Source organism: Paramisgurnus dabryanus, chromosome 5 (genome assembly GCF_030506205.2).
Source record: "Paramisgurnus dabryanus chromosome 5, PD_genome_1.1, whole genome shotgun sequence".
NCBI lineage: Eukaryota > Metazoa > Chordata > Actinopteri > Cypriniformes > Cobitidae > Paramisgurnus > Paramisgurnus dabryanus.
Window position 1 is genome coordinate 33368758 of NC_133341.1, and position 22741 is coordinate 33391498.

Genomic DNA, 22741 nt, shown 5'->3' on the forward strand with positions numbered 1-22741 from the left:
GAAGGCAGGGTTCCCACGGGTCCTTTAAAGTCAATCTGGGCAAAAATGTCAGGGGCCCTGGAAAGTTTTGAAAATAAACATACATGAGCACAGGTCCTCGAAAGTGCTTACATTTTTTATGCAAGAAAACATTCCATATTATTCATTCCAGTTCACTACTTTGTGGCCTATGCATACTAGCTTGCTTGATGTATGTTTGTTATGCACGTTTACGCATTATGTTAAAGGCCCACTGAAGTGCCTAGAAACGTGGTGCATTATTGGATGTGATGATGTCATTTTAAGTGAAACGAAAATCAGAACATAACTATCTAGAGGACCCTCCCCTCTCTTTAACTCTTTCACCGCCAGCGTTTTTTAAAAAAGTTGCCAGCCAGCGTTTTTCATGATTTTCACCAAAGTTGAATGCCTTCCAGAAAATGTTCTTCTTTAAATATATAAACATACAATATACCAAATGAAAGAACAGACCCTCTGCTTTCAAACAAAAAAAACCGTTTCATCCTACCTTCAATGGTTCGTTTGTAATCAGCTTTTGAAAATGGGTAGGTTTCTGCAAAAACACCACATTTTTTTGACGGACTTTTCATAGAGATCCCATTCAGAGCGATCTTTAAAACAGACACGGACATGCAGCCGCTTGCCATAGGGCAATACTTCCGGGTTTAAAAAGTTGCGGAAGGGCACCACCTGGTGGATAATAGCGGTATTGCGGAAAGACGGAAAATCTCGTCATTGGCGGGGAAGCGTTTTCTCTTAATTGACGAGATATCTCGTCAATGGCTGTGAAAGAGTTAAGAAACAAATAGCGTAGTACTATAGTCTGGTACGTTTATGCGTTGTAGCGGATTGCGCGAGACTGATGCGATATAAGACTTCATACACCCCAATAAAAAGCATTTTTACACTCACTGAATCATTTCTTGTCCCCTACATAGTACACTATGTGCCATTCACCATATAATGCTGCGTTTACACCAGCCGTAGTAGAGGCGTCAAGCGCGAGTGATTTCAATGTTAAGTCAATGTGAAGACGTGTTGATGGAGGTCTCGCGGCGCGGATGAGGCTTACAAAGTAATCCTATTGTATCTTACAAAGTAACACGGATGAGGCGTTTGGCGCGGCGTGGTAGACGCAATTCCGCCTCATTCGCGTGTCTAGATCGCGCAAATTGAGCGTCTGGCGCAGTTTGTGTGAATGGTGCTTTTTGTGCATTTTGCGTTTGACGCGAATTTGCGTCTGAAGCCAGAGTTGAAAAATTGAACTTTGGCGGATTTTTGTGCCGCGTTAACCAATCAGGAGCCTGCTTGCTGCTGTGGCGGCAGCCCCGCCCAGAGTCACTCATTCAACCTGAAGGAACGCTTGATATTGTCCGAAGCAGTCACCCGGAGCTATACGACACAAGTTCTTATTTATATAGAGACGGGAATAAAAAGGACCTCGCTTGGAAGAGTGTCAGTGAGGACATCGGGCAACCTGTTAAGTTGTAATACACATTTAACTTTTGAGTCACGTGACGTTTATCGACCCGCGCCATTTATTTTCCCCCTATAGTAAGGTTACCAATTACAAACCGGTAACTCTCTGGATAAATGCACAATCAACATCAGCCATCCTGCAAACAGACAACCGCATAGCACTTGCCCCTCCCACAAGAAGCGGATTTTGCCTCTCACGCGCTTTAAATGCTTGCTTTTTCCGCGCGAATGCATTCAAACTGTTCAAGCGGCAAACTAGGCGCGGTAAACGCGATTTTGACGCCTTAAACGCAGTTGGTGTGAACGAAGCATAAGAACTAGTACATTCGTCTCAACTTTGACAACGTAGGGGGTGGGACACTTAAGAGTCTAGAGAGTATTTGATTGGACAGGAAATTTGAGAAGTTGTAAAAATGTAGAATGACGTCATAAAAATTTGAGACTTTTTTAGCACACATGCCAAACTGTTCGTTTTGAATGCTTATATATTTTGAAAACGAATTTTGTGCCGTACCAAAATGCCTTTTTGCATAGTTGTGCCTGACACATGAAAACTGTAACAAATGTATCTTACGAAGTAACATGATGTAACCGTGCTCTCACTTGAAATGTGTCCCCACATTATGTCCTTGAATATGAGGGTATTGGACCTAGAAAATCCTTGATTTTAAAGTTAACCAAGATGTGGGAACCCTGTGAAGGATAAGTTCACCCTGAACAATCTCTCAATTTATCACAATTAATTGGGCATTAAGATCTGCAGTGTAAATCCAGCAAGATCCCCTTAAAAATTCTTTAAGAGATCCTTTGACTGAATGGTTCTTTCAGGAACCAAAAATGGTTGTGAAGAACCATTCAAGCATCTTTAGTCAGATGAATTAATGTTGGTTTAAAAACGATCATTTGGTTCTGTGGTGTCCTGTGGTCCAGACATCAGCTGTCTCACTCTTGGGTTCTTCAGCAGCTGTGGCCCCTGAGAGATCTTTTTCTGCCCCTCCATGGGAAACTGAGATAGACACTGGATAAAAATACCCCAAGATATCTGCACAATAAACTTAATTCAGAGTGACAGGCATGAAGCTGAAGACTGAAGGATTTTCTCAGTTCGTGTTGAAGGAGGAGCTTGTTTTCCTCTCTCTCTGGTGTCTCACATCTCCTCACATCTGTCTCAATGTTTGTTTGTTTCTCTGGATTCTCACCTCATGTTAGTTTGCCTTTCACACACAATTCATGTTTCTTTAGAGTACAACTGTTTTGATGCTAGTTTGGTATATTGCCTTATTAACCTTTAGGATATATTTCATCAAACTGACAAAACATTTTATTCAAAGGTTTGTCTATTTAAATTTAAAGGGGGCATTTCACAAAACTTTTTTTAAGATGTCAAATAAATCTTTGGTGTCCCCAGAGAGAACTTTTAGCTCAGAATACTCCGCATATAATAAATAATTATATTAATAATATAATAAATAATAAAATTGCCACTTTGTAGGTTCAAGCAAAAATGTGCTGTTTAAAATGTGTTCTTTTAAATGCAAATGAGCTGATGAAATACAAACACTGATCACCATAATAGTGGTTTGTTGAAATTAAACTTAATTGTGCTGTCAATTATTTTCTCTCTCTGCACTACATGTCAGTGCTGTGGTTGGATAGTGGAGATTAAGGGGCGGTATTATTATAATAAGATCCCCTTCTGACATCACAAGGGGAGCCAGAATTCAATGAGCTATTTTTTCACATGATTGCAGAAAATGGTTTACCAAAACTAAGTTACTGGGTTGATCTTGTTCAAATTTTCTAGGTTGATAGAAGCACTGGGGACCCAGTTATAGCACTTAAACATGAATAAAGTCAGATTTACATGATATGTCCCCTTTAAGCTTCATCTCACGTATTTTATGTAATTTCTGACTGTGGTTCTAGTGAACCTAGAAAGCCAATGTTACCTACCCTCCCAAGACAACAGTTTTTGTGTGTTACTCAATGTTTTAATCTGTTTAACAGCAGTTATACAGACTGTGACAGATTAATTTAGATTCAACGTTTTGCTCAAAACGATCTGATAAAAGCATTAAACTTAACTTTAATTCATTAGTTTTCACTTCTGATGTTTCTAGATGCTCAGCGCCATCTACAGGTAAAGATGTGTTACACAAATGAGACCTAGAGATCGAGTTTGCTCAAACTTTCATCTGCTTTACAGTCGATTAATAGACAAACTTTTTGTCGCTTGTTTCAGGGCAGTTTGTGAAAAGCAGACTTTGATGAAACTATAACTACACTGAAGAGTAAAACTTAAAAAAATTAGAAAGAAAAATAGAGTCTCACAAACTTCTGAGCATCACAAAAGCCAAAAAAGCTCTTTATCTCCAGATCTTATAAATGCGTTGTGTGTCAGCCACACAAAAAATACACAAGGTTGTATAAAATGTATAAACTATAAAATTATAAGTATATTTTTGCATTTGAAAATATATCTAATTTTAATATTTTTAAACGTGTTATGTTTACAGGTTTGTAACATACAAAGTTTTCTTCCAATGCGACGTGAATATAAATGCTTTATATATATATTTTTTAAATAGGCCTATATTTCAAAATATAAAATGGCCAATATATATATATATATTAGTGAAAAATACATTGTTGTAAACATTTCAAAATAAATATCAGTACATATATTTTTTTATTATTTTGTGTATTTTGAAATATATTTAAAAGTATGTTTGAAAATATTTTTGCGATCTGCTCATCTCATAAAGTATATAAGTTAAAGTTAGGCCTAATACAAACGTGTTATCCATTGCGACTTTTAATCTGTTTTATAAAACGATCATCTGGGGAAAATTATGGAAAAATGTCAATTTATTACGTCCTTGCTGTGATTAATTCTGAGGAACTAAAACCAAGAAAGTTTGAGCTGCGTGAGTGTGGAGCGACAGAGCGCATGCGCGTTAAAATCAGCGGCGCTTATCAACATCTCAAGGGATTACTGGCACAGAAAGAGATTACTTTTTCCTGAGGTAAAATATCAGCCATATTATTTGTTCAAATATCATTCAGCAATGATATTTGTTTAACATTTACGTCATTCAGAATACATCAAATACAATTTTTTTTCTGATATATGACCTTTGAACTTCTGTCGTGTCGATGTATGGGTGATCACAAACATCAGATTCATGTTACAAGTACTACAGAAATACATTTGAATTAAGTACAAATGTATAGACCTTTCTCACAGTAACCGGAAATACGTAATCGTCGTGTAAGCGGAGTTCCTGTCAAGCGTCAACACACTAGAAAAACATAAACCCGGGCAAGTTTAAAATGGATCAAAAAGTCTACACAACTTCGTTAACGGATTTGCCCAATATTACATTTGCTGATGTGACACGACTAATGGAGGAAAACTTTTTCCATGAAGAATTTGTCCATAAATTTCTAGGTAAGTAGAGAGCGAGTCTAACTGTTACTGAACTGTTAACTAAAACTACACATTATAAGTCTCGCCGAATAGCCTGAATCCACTTCTGTCTAACTTCACCATCAACAGAGAATTGATGGTACAGATACGGCTTTTTACATTGCCTTGACTGCGGAGGAAGTACATTTCCGCGACGATTGCGTATTTCCGGTCATAAATACGGAAGTTGTGAGAAAGGTCTATTAGCACTCATAATTTGAAAAATACACAAACTACTAGTTTATGATGTGTAACTAAGTGAAGGCTAGTAGCAAAATAATGACTTAAATAAATTAAAGATCATCTTACCTACACACTTAAAAAAAAAACTTCATATGAAACATTTGATGAAATATACTGCAACGGAGAGCAAAGACAAAACATCTGTGATGCAGAAACAGAAGATGGATTGGGTGTAAAATCTCATTAAAAAGACTAACCTTGATTTAAACCAGGGGTGGGGAACCCTGGTCCTGGAGGGTCACTGTCCTGCAGAGTTTTGTTCCAACCCTAATTAAACACACCTGAAAAATCTAATTAAAGTCTTCAGGATCACTTGGAAATGAAATTCAGGTGTGTTTGATTAGGGGTGGAACAAAACTCTGCAGGACAGTGTGGCCCTCCAGGACCCAGGGTTCCCCACTCCTGATTTAAACAAACACTGGACCTGAAGGAAATGACACACTGGGTTCATCTTTAAGATTTTGTGCTTTTCTGCCCTCTGGAGGTTAAACATGAACACACAGCCTGTGACAAACACAATGGCTTACATGCTACAATGTATAAAAAAAACTATTTCATTTAAATATTAATGCTCTGTAAAAAGACATAACTAGTTTAAACATTAATGAACATGATAAAAAATATAGTTATAGTTGAATGTTTAGATACATAAGACTTTTAAGTATAAAGTATAAAATATTTTACAGTACGTCAAGAGTTAAAGAAACCCGAATATATCCGAACACAACACATGGTGGCGCTAATACATCAGAAGAATATCACACAATAGAAACAATGTTAGAGACACATCTGTTTTATTTAAGATTTGTTTGTTTTTTCTGTGTCTTTGTCTCGTTTGTTTTCAGCATAACAGCATGTGAATGACACAATGATCTTGAAAAATATCACTCCTACTTTACTTTATATATTCATATACTTTACTATATTCCTTTATCCTTCATATACTTTTTTCAAATATCAAATATTCAGGCAGGTTAATAATATTAATGAAAAAATAGAGTCACATGCAGTTCTGTTTCTCACTGTCTATATACAAACACACTGTCAGGACAGAACCGTGCTGGAAATCCTGAAGAGGTTCTGCTGTGATGTGGATTCACTGAGAACAAATATATATAAAAAAAAAAACATGTAAGATATAATCTGAAATAAAGGGAAAGTAATAGGGCTGTTAATAAAGGATCAATAGGTTTGAGGATGATAAAGTTCACCTGGTTTTCTTGAGTTTCAAACCAGAACTGAAAAAGAGTCAAATAAACTAAAAGTTACGCACCAGTGAATTATTTTGGATTACACTGTTAAAGACGTTTAAAGCTTATCAGCTGTTTTGATTTGTTTTTTTCTTTCCCATCATTCATTGTGGGTGAACAGACAACAGCATTACATGAACACATGCATTAAATCATCAGCTATTGTTTGTTGTTAGTTAGTTTTGCTGTTTGTTATCAGATGACCGAGTTATCAAATCACATTATTAGTGCAATTCTTTTTCTATTATTCATATTTGACCTTTTTAATTAAAAATTCTTCCTTCTGTCAAGACATAGCAATATTTGTTCCAGAAGGTTTTTTTAAGTCTCATTAAATTTGTATATATATTAAACTTAGTACTGGGTTATGATCTGAAAAGCAGTGGATTTAGGAGTCATTTTTTGATAAATAAACCAAATAAATAAAAAAGTGTACAATGATAAGTGATTTCAAAAAGCTAAACCTGTCTGACTCAAGAATATCTCAAGAATAAATGTTGTGTTTACCGTAACATCTGTCAGTCAAACTCTTAAAAGGAGAAATAAAAACAAAACCACAAAACTCTACTACATCTCCAAGCTTAATATCCATACCGCAAATCCATGTCTGAATCCAATTTTCTACACAAAAGCACGGTCTGATATCATCTGTCTTATAGTCTTTACATATACTGCAATATTTCCAAGTCTATAATGAGTGATCATAAGTGTGAGTCTCTGAGATCACAGTGTTTCTGATGAATATTCTCCAAATGTCATTATTGCTCAAGTTAATTCTACTACACACATTAAAAAGCACCAATTACTTCATTAAGTTGAAACCTAAATTCAGTAAACCATTTACAAAATGAGTTTTCAAATTTCTGTGTTGAAGCTTTGCTGCTTAATTCTACGCAGCGCTTTTTAATTAAAACCGTTTCACTGAGAGCCTTTAATAAAACAAAATCAATCCACTGTCCCACACCTCCATCACTGCTCTTCTTACATTTCTGTCAATCATAAAAATCTCATAATATAATATAATATAATATAATATAATATAATGCATCTTAGATTATTTTTCTGACAAAGAAAATAAATATTGTACCATGTTTCCAGAAAATCTGACATTTTTGAGGGACAATGTTGTTAGATTTTGCATAGGAAAAAATATTAAACTCTGTGAAATAAGCACATAATTCTTGAGTTTGCCAAAATAAATAGAAGATTGTTTGCTACCATAAAAGTATGAGAAAATCAAGCATAAATTAACCAAACCTGTGAATGGACACCAATACCAAGTCGATGAAAAATGAAACGTAGATTACTGATATTGGACATCTGATGGGCATTATTCCATTCAACTGAATCATACTGACCTTGCAGGCATGAATATTTTTTTTTTTTTCGGTAACAAAATACAGATCTACAAACATGTATAACAAATAAGCTTGATATATCGATATGTACTATATAGTGAGTTCTATGCATTTCTATAGAAAAGGTGCACTTGTTTGTTTATATAATGTCATCTAGGAGATGTGGGTTGGCTACCCAGTCCAGTGTTCGTGGCTCAGACGCTGCCATTATCATGCACATAAACTGCTTGCCGGTCCTTTTGTCGATGGGATAAATAGTAGTGGGTGTGAACCTTCTGTTGTTCTCCACAAATTCACAGAGCTTCTGGTAGACGTGCGGATACTCGTGGCGTAGAAACACACCACGTATCCTTAACTCTCGTTGAATGTTGATGAAGCAGATCTCCCTCGATTTCCTTCCTTCTTCTCCTTCCTTGTCGATGTCGGCCATACCCGGCGGTGGGGTGAGGATCAACGTCTCCATGTCGCTTTCTTTACGCTGACTCTTTTTTTCTGGGCTGTACGAGGCTAGAGCTATCTTGGCAAATTTCCTGACGGTCGGGGCTTGGACCCTTGGCGACGGTCCGTCGGGCACTTGATCGCCAACAGCAATGGATACATTCAAGAGAAAACATTCATTCGGGTCGTATTCCTTTCCTGCCTCTTGGAGCTCTTTGCAATAATCCCCCAGGTTGTCCTTAAAACTCTCAAGCTCACGAAGGGACAAGTACGTCGGAGACATAAGCAGACTTTCTAGTCCAAACTGAAGGAAATTTGTGGACGAGCCCGGATTTGGAAACCCTACAAACAGGACACCCCTACCCCGAGACAGGTATCCAACTTTGGCTATACGGGAGAATGCTTTGTGGACCTCTGTGGTTTCTCTACAGTACTTGATAACATGGCGGCAAACGCTGCCGATTCGCCCGTAGAGGCAGCTCTCTTTGTGCACGTCCCAGTCTTCTCGGCGACAGTTGCGAGAGCAATAGTAGGTGTAGCAGCTGTGGCAGGATTTGAAGTAGAGGCAGGCATTAAACAGCGTCTCGGTCCGACGGCATCTATTGTTTGAGCACATCATGGTATCGTCCTCATCTGGGCTTTGGTCAGGGGAGCACTCCTCTGTACTTCTGAGGCCATCGCAACTTCCATCAGTGTCTCGCAGAGCATCTGGATCTATTTTTATGGAAGTAGGTTGCTTGTCGAGGGGCATGCTGCCTTCAGAATCCGCCACTGAGTCCTTTCTTGCCGAAGATACGGCTTCTTCCTCATCGATGAGTTTCTTGAGCTGGTCAAGCAGGTCTTCGCTGGGTCTCCTAGCAGGAGGCTTGTAATCGACGACAAGGTCAGCCAGTAGCTCATCGAGCTGCTCGAGACTTTGCTGCAGGGAAGTGCTGCCGTGCACTTTATCTTTGGTGGATTCTACGGGGTGGGATTTTGTTTCACATTGAGGGCCTGCTTGATTTGGGGCACTCTTCGGATCCAGCACATCCCAACTAGCAGAGCGTGTTTCTGTTTTGCTAATGTTACTAGGTCTAATGTCATTGTCAGTGATGGTTATTTCAGGAGTGACAAACCACAATTTGCTTGAGGAGCTTCTGGCCTCGGTTGGGCTTTTGTCAAGCAAAGAGTTTTCAGACAAGGACAATGCAGCGTAACGCCTCGGGGAGCTTGAGAGATTCACAACAACAGGTTTCGGTCTTTCGTTTGAAGTTTCTATTCCCTGACAAAGAAGATTCTCATCACTCTTACCACGCGGCACAGGCTGTTCCCTCTCGACCTGGGTATCGAGGATGTTATCCCAGGACCTTGAGTATGGTCTTGGTTCTGTTGCAGGTCTTTCTGGCTCCATGCACGGGTTGGCATACCAAGTCGTTAGCTTTGGCTCTTGTCTAACTCTTGTGGGAGTGACCTGTGACACATATGAGGAGGGGTAATGGCTCGAGTAGCCAGACACCTCTGAGCCGTACCAGTCATCAGACTGTGGCTGAACCGCACGGGCATGTCGTCTGCCCTCCGTGTAATACGCCCTTGATGGATAATGATGCTCCACTGATTGCGCATAGGGGTCGCCCATGTAGAAAATCCGAGGAGGGGCTGTTTGAATCTGATATGTCCTCGGGTCATCTCCGTAGAATGTCCTCGCTGGAGGCGTCTGTATTATATATGCACCTGGTTCACTCGCAGCATAGGTTTTAGGGTACACGGGTTGTGCAGGATAATGGTAGGAGTCAACGTCTGTGTAATACGGTCCGGCAGATACAGCGTGAACAATGTGAGTTCTTGGATCTTGTACGTATTGAATTTTTGGTGAGTAGGCTTGGCTAGGAACGCTGTATCGGTCATCTTGATAATAAGTCCTTGATGGAGCTGAAGATCCATACTTCCCCAAATCCTCTGCATAGAAGAATTTAGTTGGCACATTGGGGCTGGAATGAGCCCTTCGTTCCCTTCTGTAGTGTTCCCTCGGCTCTCGTGGCGAGACCGCTTTTTGTAAAGGGATCTCCATAGGCTGCATGTAACTGTTTGGCATACTTTGGGAATACTGGTACGCCTGCCTGTACTCCCCTGTAAAGGATTCGGTGGGTGTTGTTGTCCTTGAAGAGGAGAAATGACGAGGTACCGTCAGACTCCGACCGCCGCCGCTGGGATATTTCTGCCAAGGTACGTCTCCTTGTGGAGTAGCTGGCTTCCGGCCATCGTGCTGCCTGGCTGACTCATCTGGTTTAATGTCTACCCGACACCGAACATGAGGACTAGTAGCGGGTTTCTCCGACCTTCCTTCATCAAAGTCTTCAGGAGTGTACACAGGGGAGTACCTGCTTGTATCGGTTCTCTGTGGCTGCAGTTTAATAGGGTGAACATCACTTAATGGGTGTGCTCGAGTATCAGCATAGGAAGACTCTCCTCTTGAAGAAACCTCTGACCTTACTTGAGCGTTTCTGTGTGCCCTCTGAGATTCCCGGCCCCTCCTGGCCACTGGAGGGGAAGCATCAAACGATACCGGGGTGAGGCTGGTCTGAACCCGCGAGGCACTTCTCGATCTGGTCCTTCTCTTTACGTCTGTCACAACAACGTCAGCAGGCAGTTCAGCGGGTATCGGCTGGGAGGCGAGACGATAGGTAAACAGGTCCGGGGAAGAGAAACGGTGCCCTTGTTGGCGACCTAAGGCATTCCAGGCGACCTCTGGATTGGCCGCGTACCTTTCAGCCCTTCTGTGTGGATATTCCATCGCTAATGTTTGATATCTGAGTTTGTCCTTAGACTTGGTGTCAAAGCTGCGGCAGTGCCTCTTTTTGCTTTTTCGAGTGTCCTCCAGTTTGCTGATGAATGGAGAATCACATTGTTTTAAGGGATGATGAGATTTGGAGTGGCTCGAGAGGGAATTCACTTTGACATCTTGATACACAGCTGATCCTAGTATGTCAGGTGGATCTGTGCGTGTCATCTTAATGGGACTCTTCTGATTTTCCCCATTAAAGGTCTTTTAGTTTAACATGCCCTGCAAGAAGGGAAGAAAATCAAACAAGAACATTAATCAAAACAACAGTAGATAGAAACAGTACTACACTGCATATGTCTATAAACCGTGTTACTAAGAATACTGTATTTATTTAAATTGCATTGTGCTCTTAGTAATACTAATACAATTTGTAATAATAAGATAAAGTATCATTATAATTCAAATTACTATGATCAGTTATGATTAGGGGTGTCACGATTCTCCAAATCATTGATTCGATTACATTTTCGATTCTAAGGTCACGGTTCGGTTCGGTTCTCGGTATTTGTTTTTTAAGAACAGGGTGCTATGCCATTTTTAGGCTAGACTTTTATGAAATATAATATGTGACCTTGAACCGGAGATGCCCTGCCATGTTAGTCGTGCTGCCAGTGTAAAAATATGGGACACACACACATATATGATAAAACTTCTTGTCGTATGAACATCTGTCACCTCAAAAACGCGCTTTTATTACCGTCAGATGGGATTGTGAGTAGTGATGCAACAATACACTTAGTTCACGGTTCAATACATATTTCGGTTCTTGTCCACGGTTTTCGGTTCGGTTTCGGTTCTGCTTTGGACTATTAAAGTGTTTTTTTAATTAATCTATGCTTAGGTAACAGGAACAGTGAGATATTAAGAAGCAAAAATACTGGTTTTAATTGCAATTCTCTTTATTTTATGTAAATGCAAAAATCATCTTATATTTCTAGTGTATTGATACAATAATAGAAGATATAATTAAATAAAGACATATAAAAATGATATCCTATTCAAACTGGGGAACATGTGAATTCATTACATTACATAAATTGTCCATTTTATATACCTGTACTTAGTAAATTAAACTTTACATTGTAAATGAAGGCTATACAGTACCTTACTGCACTACTGTTAAATCCAACATCATGCTGTCTGTGTAGAAACCAAAAATGCGTTCCTCAATCAAGATTACTGGTGGGGTTTATTTAAGCATCATCCGCATTCTCTTCTTGAGGTGAACTTTTTCAACTTGCGAGGAAGACTTGTTTGAGGCAAATAACGCGCGTTTGCATATATAACAATCCCAATTTGCGTCATTCGCATTGCCCCACGCGAATTTGCATCTTTACATTGATGTTGTATAATCTACACGCGCAAATAATTAATCTATTAATTACAAATTTAAAACTGACAGATTTGGATGGATAAACAGAAAAACGCAATTCACATGCGCGTATTGGACCGTGGGGGTCGAACCGAACGGTTCAATAATGTATTGAGAATTGTGGCATCCCTAATTGTGAGACTATACCCCAATAAGTAATGTTAAAATGCTGTTTTCATAACTCTTAAGCAACTGAAATAAGTTGTTGTAAAAAAAAACAGATCTCAGTTCAGAGAAACAACTGGTCCTGTCACAGACGCCGCTCTGATGTGAACGCTCTAATTGAGTTCAGCTGAAGGTGGGAAGCGCTTGCTGTTATTTTGTTTCCCATGTAAAGAGCAGCCCGTGTGGTGTCTCCTGCATCTGCTATGATATCTTTTAACTGGCTGTAGCTAGATAAGTTTGAGGAGGTTGACTTGCAGCACTCAACATGTGTGTTTTTTCCCTACTTGGCAAGGCGACATGGGGCGACAGCATCAATGATTCCATTTTGTAATTCGAAGTTTTTTAAAATCTAAATCGTGACACCCTTAGTTATGATTATATATTAGATTACATGTAGTTTTGCAAATTTTATAGTCTCATTCAGTATATGATTTTGTTATGAATATTGCATGATTATTTTGGAAGTAAACCATCAAGCTGAGATGTCATGTGCATAATAATTTAGCAAAAACTCAGTTTTGTATTGTGTTGCTCAGCAAGATAAGATGGCACAATGCATGCAAGTAAATTGGAAGTGGTTGCCACTGGATGCGGTTTCCCATAGCAACATTATCGTATGGTTATCATTAAAGCACATACAGTGTGAGGACCACCAAATCTCTCATACCACTCTTCAAGTCTCTTGGAATGATAAATTATTCTTACGTAAATCTTTTTTATTTTTAATGCTTGACATCAAATTCAGCTTTAATTATATATAAAAAAGATATGCCATTGATGAAACGATGACTTGTCACTCTCATTAAGGTTTATGCATTGATGTACCTAAAATAACTGAAGACTACATTTACTAATAAAACTAAAAACACCAAAGCAGAGAGAAAACAAGAATAACATTTCAATGTTTATAATTAGGATGAATTAGGACAGTTGTCTTAATCTCTTCTATTTTTAGACAATCACTTGTGTCTTATTATAATGACGGACAGATTGTAAATCATTGCTTGACTCTTGTTGTAAATTCTTGTGTCTGCTCACCTGCTGCAATAAAATCTTCATTGGCTCTCACCAGATCTCTTCAAAGCAGCTTCTGTCAAAAGATTAAAAATATTAATTTAGTCATTAAAGATATAGAAACAGAAATGACACCACAAACCTGATTATTTTTAGTATTTTGAGTTAAGCAATGAATTCCCGCTGGTTTTCTATAAGAGTCATAATGTAAATGAGTGTTTATCATCTCTACAAACATGATTTTACTAACAGACGCTGTTTATTCTGCCACCATCGTCTGACAGATTTTCACAATGACGCACAATTGTGTAAGTGTTACATTATGTCTACCAACACATACAAAGCCTACAAAACATTTCATTAGCGTGGAAAATGTTTACTATTATGACTAGCATCTAAAAGCAAGCAGCTTATAAAAAAACAATAAAGTATACAAAGCTAAAACATGACAGCAAATGACAGCTAAAACGATACACAACAAAATGACATGACAGTAAAGCTGCAGATTGTGTTTGTACAGTAAAACATTTCCATGCATCAGCAACAGATTATTCACTTTAGATTTTCAACATGTTTACATTTCAGTTATCCATTTGTGTCCATTGTGCATTAGTTTAAGATGATCTCCAGGAATAATCCGGATTAAATCAGTGGGATGATAATGATGGGGTAAATGTTTGATGTGACCTCATCATGTAAACAGAGCGTATATGAAGCTCAGTACTGTGATCTTCAGTCTCATCTTACGCTCCGCTGACCCTTTTAACTCAATGCACCGATGGATGTAAATTATTGAAGAAATGAAGCTCTTTACCAGCACATGTACTACAGTATCTCTTATAGATGTCAGGCTTTTCTCTTCTGATCTATTGCAAGTCTTTTTTTCCTTACAGTACATTGAAGTCTTGTTTAAATATTGTGCTCGGTGATTATAGAGGTGCTGTTGTGCTCGGGTGAGAGTGATCCACAGTGATTATCATAAAAATGAATCCCACAAATAACATTGTATTAAAGATCCATGAAATCTAAAACAGACACTGATCTACTTATTGAGTGCTTGTATTTTTGCATTTCTTAAATCATTCAAATTGAACAGCAGCCCAATCTCAATACAACTCGCTGATAATCTGCCCCTTCGTCTTAAACAAAACCTTTGCTTCCCACCCGGTGTGATGGCTGCCAATGTGAATCTATTTCACAGTAAAGGCCAGAGCTAATTCAACATAATGAGTGGATTTGACAATGACCGGCCCGTGAAAGCTTCCAACAAAAACCTCCAAACCAAACAGCTTGACAGGGAACGACTGCAGAATCTCATATATACAGGACTGAAGTGTAACAAGACGACTGACTCATGTGAGACCAGAGAGACATCAGACGCCTCTTGTGCTTTAACCCCAAATCATCAAGCAGTTCATTTATGTCAAGAACTGCCACCAATATCTAAAGAAACACCTCCTGATCTTCTACTCCTCCTCCTGTGAGACTCAACATCTCAAACTCTTCATCATCCATGTGTTTTCTTACTTCTTAACTGCTTAATAATGTTTTAACATTCATCATTACGTGATAACATCTCATTCTCCTCTTCTATCTGCTGATTCCCTTCAGCTGCTCCTGAACATTCCCGACACATTCGATTCCCTCCATCACCAGCGTGATTCCCAGTTTATGACCTTGTCTTAATCCAACAACTAAACTGCCAGAGTCAATCTGTAATATCTGTAATCTATGGCAAGCCGTTATAACTTTTATTCATTGTGTTCTTGATATCAACAATTGAATTTGAATTGCAGCCTATGGTGACATTTCAGTAGTGAAAATACAATTACAGATATCAATAATTGTATTGTTGATATCAAGAATTAAATTGTTGATATCAAGAATTAACATTGTTACTAGTGGAAATGTAATTTCTGATATCAAGAATTAAAATTTTAACTTGTGAAAATTCAATTGTTGATATCAAGAACTCAACGAATAAAAGTTCAAATGGCTTGCCGTAGTAATCTACCCACACCCATGACAACACGACAGGAGCTGAGAATCAGAGAAAAAAAAAAACCCCAGACGATGAAGCTCTGATTTGCAAAATCCAAAAATTATTTAACACAACACAAACCACAACAGAGCAATGCCATGCAAATGTCAATCTTACAATAAAGAAAGTTTTTACAAGAATTATTTCCCATAGTTAAGTATAAGTACAGCTTTCAGAACGTATTATTTTAAAATGCCGTCCCTTCTTCAAATGTTGGGTATTATTGCTTCTGGTTTGTACATTTTTATTCAAAGTACTCCTGTATCCTGTCTCCTAAAAACTTGTGTCCGTCCTTATTTGTTTCATCCATAAGATATGTTTATGTCAGAGGTTAGGGTTAGGGTTTGGCAGTGCTCAGACGGTGCAGAAACTGAGTTTGAATCCCAGCTCGAGGTCCTTTGCAGATCCCTATACCCCTCTCCAGGGACGGATTGGCAATCTGTGCGTTCTGGAAAAGTCCAGAACGGCCGTTCAACGGAGGGCCGTCGCCCGGCCGATGGCAAAAAAAAAGTCTAATAACGCAATATGAACAGCCAACAGCAGAGGCACTAATACGATCACTTATATGCTGCTCCTACAAGGAAGAACAGTCGGCCTACTAGCCGTGATTGGTCCACGGATTCCCAGAATTAGCGAGCGTCTATGTTTGCGAGCCTGAGCATCCACAGCCTGGTCATGATGAGGGACAGACCGAGTTAACTTCACATCAGCAAGAGCTAAGTGCCAGTAGTAGCAGGACACGTGACATTATAATATAATATACACGATATAAAAATAAATAAAACTCGTGTGAAAATTAACGTAATTCGCAACTAGTGTTAGAGAAAGACGTGATGTGAGTGTGTGCGCACTCATTATTTCACAGCCTTATTATACATCAAAGTTTAATATGACATGGACAAAATATTAAATATCCTTGTCTAATAGTCTGACAGTATTGTGGCATAGTATCAGGACATCCTTGTGTCTGTTGCGCACGGCTAGGGGCGAATGGCCGGATGATGGGCCTATTTGGGAAAAAGTCCAGGGCTGTTTTTTAGCCCCAGTCCGTCCCTGCCCCTCTCCTTGTGTACTATCAAATAAAGAAAAACAGTGGTGGCCGGTGACTATGGGAAGCTCGACACCAGGGCCGGCCCTGGCCAATTTGCTGCCCTAGGCAAGATTTCACCTGGTGCCCTTTAGAATCACAGAATCACAATTGTGTTCCAATCATTTTGCTCATAAACTTATACAGAAACACAAACTGCACAGCTTTGTCTTGTTTTTCTTTATTTTGAAAATATTTTGGAAACAAACACACACGCACGCACGCATACTGTGGCTATACTGCACTGAAGCGGCAGTTTAAAATACAAACACAGAATTCAGGGAACGTCAAGAACAAGAAAACGGAAACAACAATCAGACCGAGACGCGGGATTTACATAACGTTACACGGACCATGTTTAAATTTCAATGTTTCTGGACAGAAATACCAACTTGTTCACTTTGTTTGGTATTAATAAGCTGCGCATTGGAGTGATGGCTGCTCCCCGCGGTGCTTAAGACCAAGACCCGCTCTGACGGAGTACTGGTGGCATTTATGCACAGATATTTACGTGCAATCTATTGGAAAGTGGACGAGTCATTAGTTGGGTTAGTAAAATAATGAAACTATAGATTTTAAATAGAAGAAAATTTTTTTTTGGTAAAGAGATATTTATTTTAAAAAGTTTAAAAATGCACAACTCTTCTCAAGGGGAAGAAAGCTATACCTTTCCCCTTACGTGCAACCTATCGGAAAGCGCAGATGAGTTCGTTGGGTTAGTAACGAAATTATAGATTTAAGTACAAAATAGTATTTATATAAAGAGAAATGTTAAAATAAAAAGTGCAGAACTCTTCTTAAGTGAAAGTAATAAAGTAAAATAACGAATAATAATTATATAATAACGAATAATAGTTTCCAATGGCTTGCACGTAAATATCTGTGCTGCCACCAGTACTCCGTCCGAGCGCGTCTTCAGCACCGCGGCCAGCACTTATTAATACCAAACAAAGTGAACAAGTTGGTATTTCTGTCCAGAAACATTGAAATTTAAACATGGTCTGTGTAACATTATTCTGCATCTCGGTCTGATTGTTGTTTCCGTTTTCTTTGTCTTGACGTTCGCTGAATTCTGGGTTTATATTTTAAACTGCCGCTTCAGTGCAGTATAGAGCTATTTAACAAGCACAATCTTCCGAGATACTATGCTACTAATTATCATTAATAACTGCTGTTTTCTTGTGCAGAATTAAATATTTATAGTAAAATGTTTATATACATATATTAAAAAAATAATAATTTGGGCGCACGGATGCCCCAGGCCGGCCCTGCTCGTCACAACATGTAGGGGAGAACAGGGTCGAAAGTACAATTTTTCAGTTAATGTTTTAGACAGATTTTTGCTGTGGTCAATATCTCACAAGTGTGGTCTCCAGGTGTTATTTTGATCAAATGTAAAATGATTTCAGTATAGTTTCACTTTGAACATAAGTAGGGCATTGTTACTCTTGACCTTGACAGCAGGAATGAAAGTAACACTACAAAACAAGATAGATGTTTGTGTCACACTTGTTTTTATTAAATATACATGACTTTGATCTTGTTACTATGTAACTGCAAACAGATTTATCTTTACAAAAAATTATGAAATTACATTTTCATTTTAAATGTCAGTTTTATCAAATGTTTTAAAAGCAACCTGACAGTACAAACTTGAATTGTTGAGAATAAAACAATTTTTAAAAGTATGAACACTAAGTGTTACTTTCGTCCTGACAGGAACTCCGGAACATTAAAACCAGATTTACTTTTATTTTGAAAAACTTCAATATGTGTTAAAGCACTAGATAACCTGTAGATTGATCAGGACTTTAACACATTAAACCAGAAACAAAACGTGTTATAAGAAAAAAAATATCGCTTTAAGAATTGACTTATCATGGTTAAAAACAACTTTCTGGAAATGCAAAATGATGAGGAAATAACGCAATATTTGTCATCTCTGTCAAGGGTTTGTGTGCTTAAGATGCTGTCATAGTTTGAAATGCAAATGTTATCAGGGCTTGGAGAAAATCACTTTGTACTTTCGCCCCGGTTCTCCCCTATTTAGCTCATCATGTGTGTGGCTGGTCATGTCAAAATATGTGTTCGTTGCGTCAGGTGACCCATATGCATCATGCGTCTTGCCAAAATAAGTGTCTGCTGCAGATGCGTTTTAAAGGGTTTATGATAAAAATGATGCTAACATTTGTCAGATACATACTTCTCATCTTATGTTTAATCAGAGTTTAGTTTTTTGCGAGTATTTTGTGAACCTGAGCGTCTCTTTTATCATAAATCGTGTTGATGTGTGTGCAGAAAGCACTTATTTTGACATGACACATGATGCAATGAATACATATTTTGACATGTCGATCTACACACGACACTTTGAACACATATTTTCAAATTTGAAAATATAAACAGTATAATAAACAATATATTCGTAATAAATACTGTATATTCTCTGAGAAATTATATTTTAATATTTGACTGAAAATGCTCAACAGTCTCATCAAAACACCAGACGGGCCATTGAATTATTAGAAAATAATGCACACCCAAGGTGGTAATGCGACATCTGTGCCTTATTTTAAATAATTCAAAAGACCAGAGTCAATTATTTCTCTTATACCACAGACTTTGCTCTGGTGGTTATTTTAAGACATTTGTCAGGTCAGGTGTGTGTTTTACAGAAAAATAATCAACACCCGTGGAGCTTTTCTCAACCAGTCAAAATAAATCATTCAACAGACCCCGTGGTATAAATAAATATATATACAATTATGACATATATATTTGTTTATGAGATTTACTGTCTGTTGCGCAAGCAAAAAGCAATGTCTTTGTATTTGCAAATGTATTAATTTGTATATTTACACTTTAAAACCCAAACTCTACGAGCACCATCCAACATAACCACAAACTGCTTGTAACTACAAGCCTGCAAGCCAAACCCCATCTGAACCCATACTGGATCTGAAAGGAGCTCTTCAGTGAATGCTTTTGAGTGAATCAGGCTTTGTTAAAGCTCATTGACCCAGAACAGCAACGGTCAGAGCCAAGAGAGCAAAGCTTTTCATATCTGAGATCATCAACTAAACTAAAGCTAAAAATAATCTCAAGAAAACTAAAGAAAACAATAAATGTTAAAGAGTGGTTCAGTGATCTTCACCTGACCCGGACACTTTCTGCTCATGTGTGACATTTCTGCAAAAGTTCAGTATGAATATTTGAATTAAAGTTTAATTTTTTAGTTTATTTTAAAAAAACAAGGGACATTTGATGTCCAAACATTTCAACATCTCTGTTTCTCTTACGAGACCATGAAGTGGATGACATGAGAGAGAGTTGTGCATGTATGTGATTGTAGTACAAACTGTAAGTACAGTAATGTTGAATTCCCTGAGACCTGGGGTCTTATTTATAAAGCGCACGTACACACAGATTTGACATATGAAAAAATCCACGGCACATATTTATAAAAACTGTCTTTGGCGTGGAAAAGTGCTTAGCGCCATGTCAGGGTCTGAGCAGATGTATGCACTTTTCCTTGTCTGATTGCTGCAGGGTTTGGCAATATAAGCTATTCTTGCTGCTCGAAATTGGGTTTAAAAGAAGCGCTCTTTATATATATGTCTATGACATTGATTAGGCATCGTTTAAAGGCAGAGATCTGAAAGTGCTCAGCTGCACACAAGTTCAAGATCATTTGCGATTTATAGATTTCACATCTGAAAGAAAGGGGTATGCGCGTGTTCTGCGTGTAGACGTATGCATTTTTGATAAATGATCTTAACATCAAATGTAGGATAGTTTCTACGCAGCTTTTATAAATAAAGCCTCTGGAGAGACTGTGGTTTCTGTATAGCTTATAGTTTCGCTATCAATGTGTAAGACAGCATAAGAAGGCTCAGAAATGTAAAAATATAGCTTATTTCTTAAAGGTGAAGATAAAAACGTAACTATGGACGCCGTCATGTCTTTTTTAAGGTGCATCGTGTAGATTTTAGCAACATCTAGTGGTGACTGAGATTGTGAATTGCAACCAATGGCTCAGTCCCTTTTGAAGCGCATGGAGAAGCTACAGGAGGCACCACCGGATAAACGTGTGATCTTCTGAGACAACATTGTGACGAAAAGCGCTCTGTAGTGTTTACGAACATGACGGGGTAAAATGGTGACTTCCTTGTAAAGGACCTGCGGTGTATGTGGATAAAAACAGCTCATTTTAAGGTAATAAAAACAATACAGTTGATTATGTAAGGTCTTTATACACCACTAATAATATAGTTATGTAGATTAGATTGCATTTCTGTCAAGAGATCTTATAAAAGTTACACAATACACCTTTAAATCTGTTTACTGAAATTTCTAAAAGACAGTTTATCCAGTTATTCACTGAAAGTTAAGCTCCACAAAAAAAGTCAAAAGTCCATAAATAGATTTAAATTAACAATATATTCAGAGTCGTCTGAAGCTATGATAGCTTTATATAAAGAAATGGTCTGATCATTTTTCTCCAGTGAAAGCACTTCAGCTCTCGAAGCGTTTCTGTCATAGTCATTGTGTCTCATCATCTTCTGGTGTCGTTCAGGAGAAATGCTGTCACCTCATCCACTATACGGCACTAACATCTCACAGACTGCCAATGCCATTTCACCATGACTCTAAATACAAATGCATGTAAATAAGATTACAGCTTGTGCATGGGAAAAGATTAGCGAATAATGACTTTAATTCTGATCTGATCCTTACTTAGACTTTCATCTGTGAAATCACTGTGAAATCGCACCTTTTATGTGTTAAACAGGGTTAGAAATGACAGCAATGTCTTGTTTTGTGCAGCCATGCAAAGCTGCTCTGATGCTCACTGCATTTCCAACATGCACACGGTGACGTATAGCCTCAGAGCATCCCACATCACGTGACACAAGAAGACCATTTCATCACGCATCATTAGAGGTTAGTTCACTTTCACGAGCAGGATGTCCCCGTGCATCACTTCACGTCCAAAAGGCCACGGCTGTATTACATAACGCCAGTACTAATGATGACATCATCACACATTAAAGATGATATTTATTAAACAACGTCAATCAAATGTCTGTTGCATGCAGTAAGTTGCATACACGAGTGAAACGGAATGAGATGTTTAATGCAGACGCAGCACTAAATAATCATAATAATGAAACTGTAAGCAATGCAAACATCAACGCCTGCGCATCCCTGTAGCATTCATTACCTTCAGCAGCAAACTCATCATCAATGCGCGCGTTTTCAATGTCACTGTCAGAATCACGCGATCATCATCATCATCATCATCATCATTACGCGATACTCTTACCGTTTAAATGCATCCGGCACGAGCGCAATTATCCATCATATTCCAGCTGTAATGCCTGATCGTTTTAGCGTGAAACTGCTGTAGTGAGCCGTGGCGTGGCGTGTTACTATCATCCGCCTCTCCTCAGCACCCGGCGCGCGCGGCGTTTCCAATGCGTCTCGTTACGCGCTTAAAGGGGGCGGGGCGGACGCAACAAGACGCGTTTAAAGGGGCGTGCTAAACGCCCTTCTATGCAAATAAGTAGTCTGTATTATTACATTTTAAAGATATAAAACATCACCCTTACTAAGGGGTAGTGTGTTAATATGTTTTTTGGAGTAATACTGCGGTATTTATAAAAATGCAGTCTTTTAATAAAAGTGTTTAGGAGAAAAAAATAATTGTATTAATAATTACTGAAATTTTAAATATAAAAATTGAAAGGGGTGGTTTCCCGACCCGAACTGAGATTATTTTAAAATAGGACTAGGCCTTAGTTTAATTAGGACTAAGCTTGTAAACATGTTATTAATCACCCATCATTTAAGACAAACCATCACTATGATGTGATAATGTTTTACAGAGAGAACAGGAATGATCACATGGTGTAAATATGATGAAGACCTTTAAGAAATAAGTCTTTTCATTTCTTTATTATAGATCCTCAATAAGGCTCTGGTCCATCACAGAGTGCTGACT

The 22741-nt window shown here is 38.3% G+C and overlaps 1 protein-coding gene across 3 annotated transcripts; it reads right to left on the reverse strand.

The window, feature by feature from the left end:
* Positions 1-6011: 6011 nt before the first annotated feature.
* Positions 6012-22188, reverse strand: ajm1 (apical junction component 1 homolog). 3 transcript variants are annotated; one of them, XM_065251190.2, is made up of 3 exons: positions 22064-22188; positions 13634-13682; positions 6012-11277 (listed from the first exon to the last, which is right to left on the reverse strand). In XM_065251190.2, exon 3 carries the CDS (start codon positions 11221-11223, stop codon positions 7939-7941), a length of 3285 nt encoding a protein of 1094 aa, XP_065107262.1. In that variant the 5' UTR covers positions 11224-11277; positions 13634-13682; positions 22064-22188; the 3' UTR covers positions 6012-7938. The 3 variants fall into 3 exon arrangements, with proteins under 3 accessions (XP_065107262.1, XP_065107260.1, XP_065107261.1); XM_065251188.2 differs by having other exon boundaries at positions 13634-13685; positions 22064-22185; XM_065251189.2 differs by lacking the exon at positions 22064-22188 and adding an exon at positions 21962-22057 and having other exon boundaries at positions 13634-13685.
* Between the last annotated feature and the right edge of the window lie 553 nt (positions 22189-22741).

Bases quoted from the DNA above. Each gene is read 5' to 3' on its own strand.
- ajm1 (XM_065251190.2), bottom strand. From the start codon at position 11,223: ATGACACGCACAGATCCACCTGACATACTAGGATCAGCTGTGTATCAA.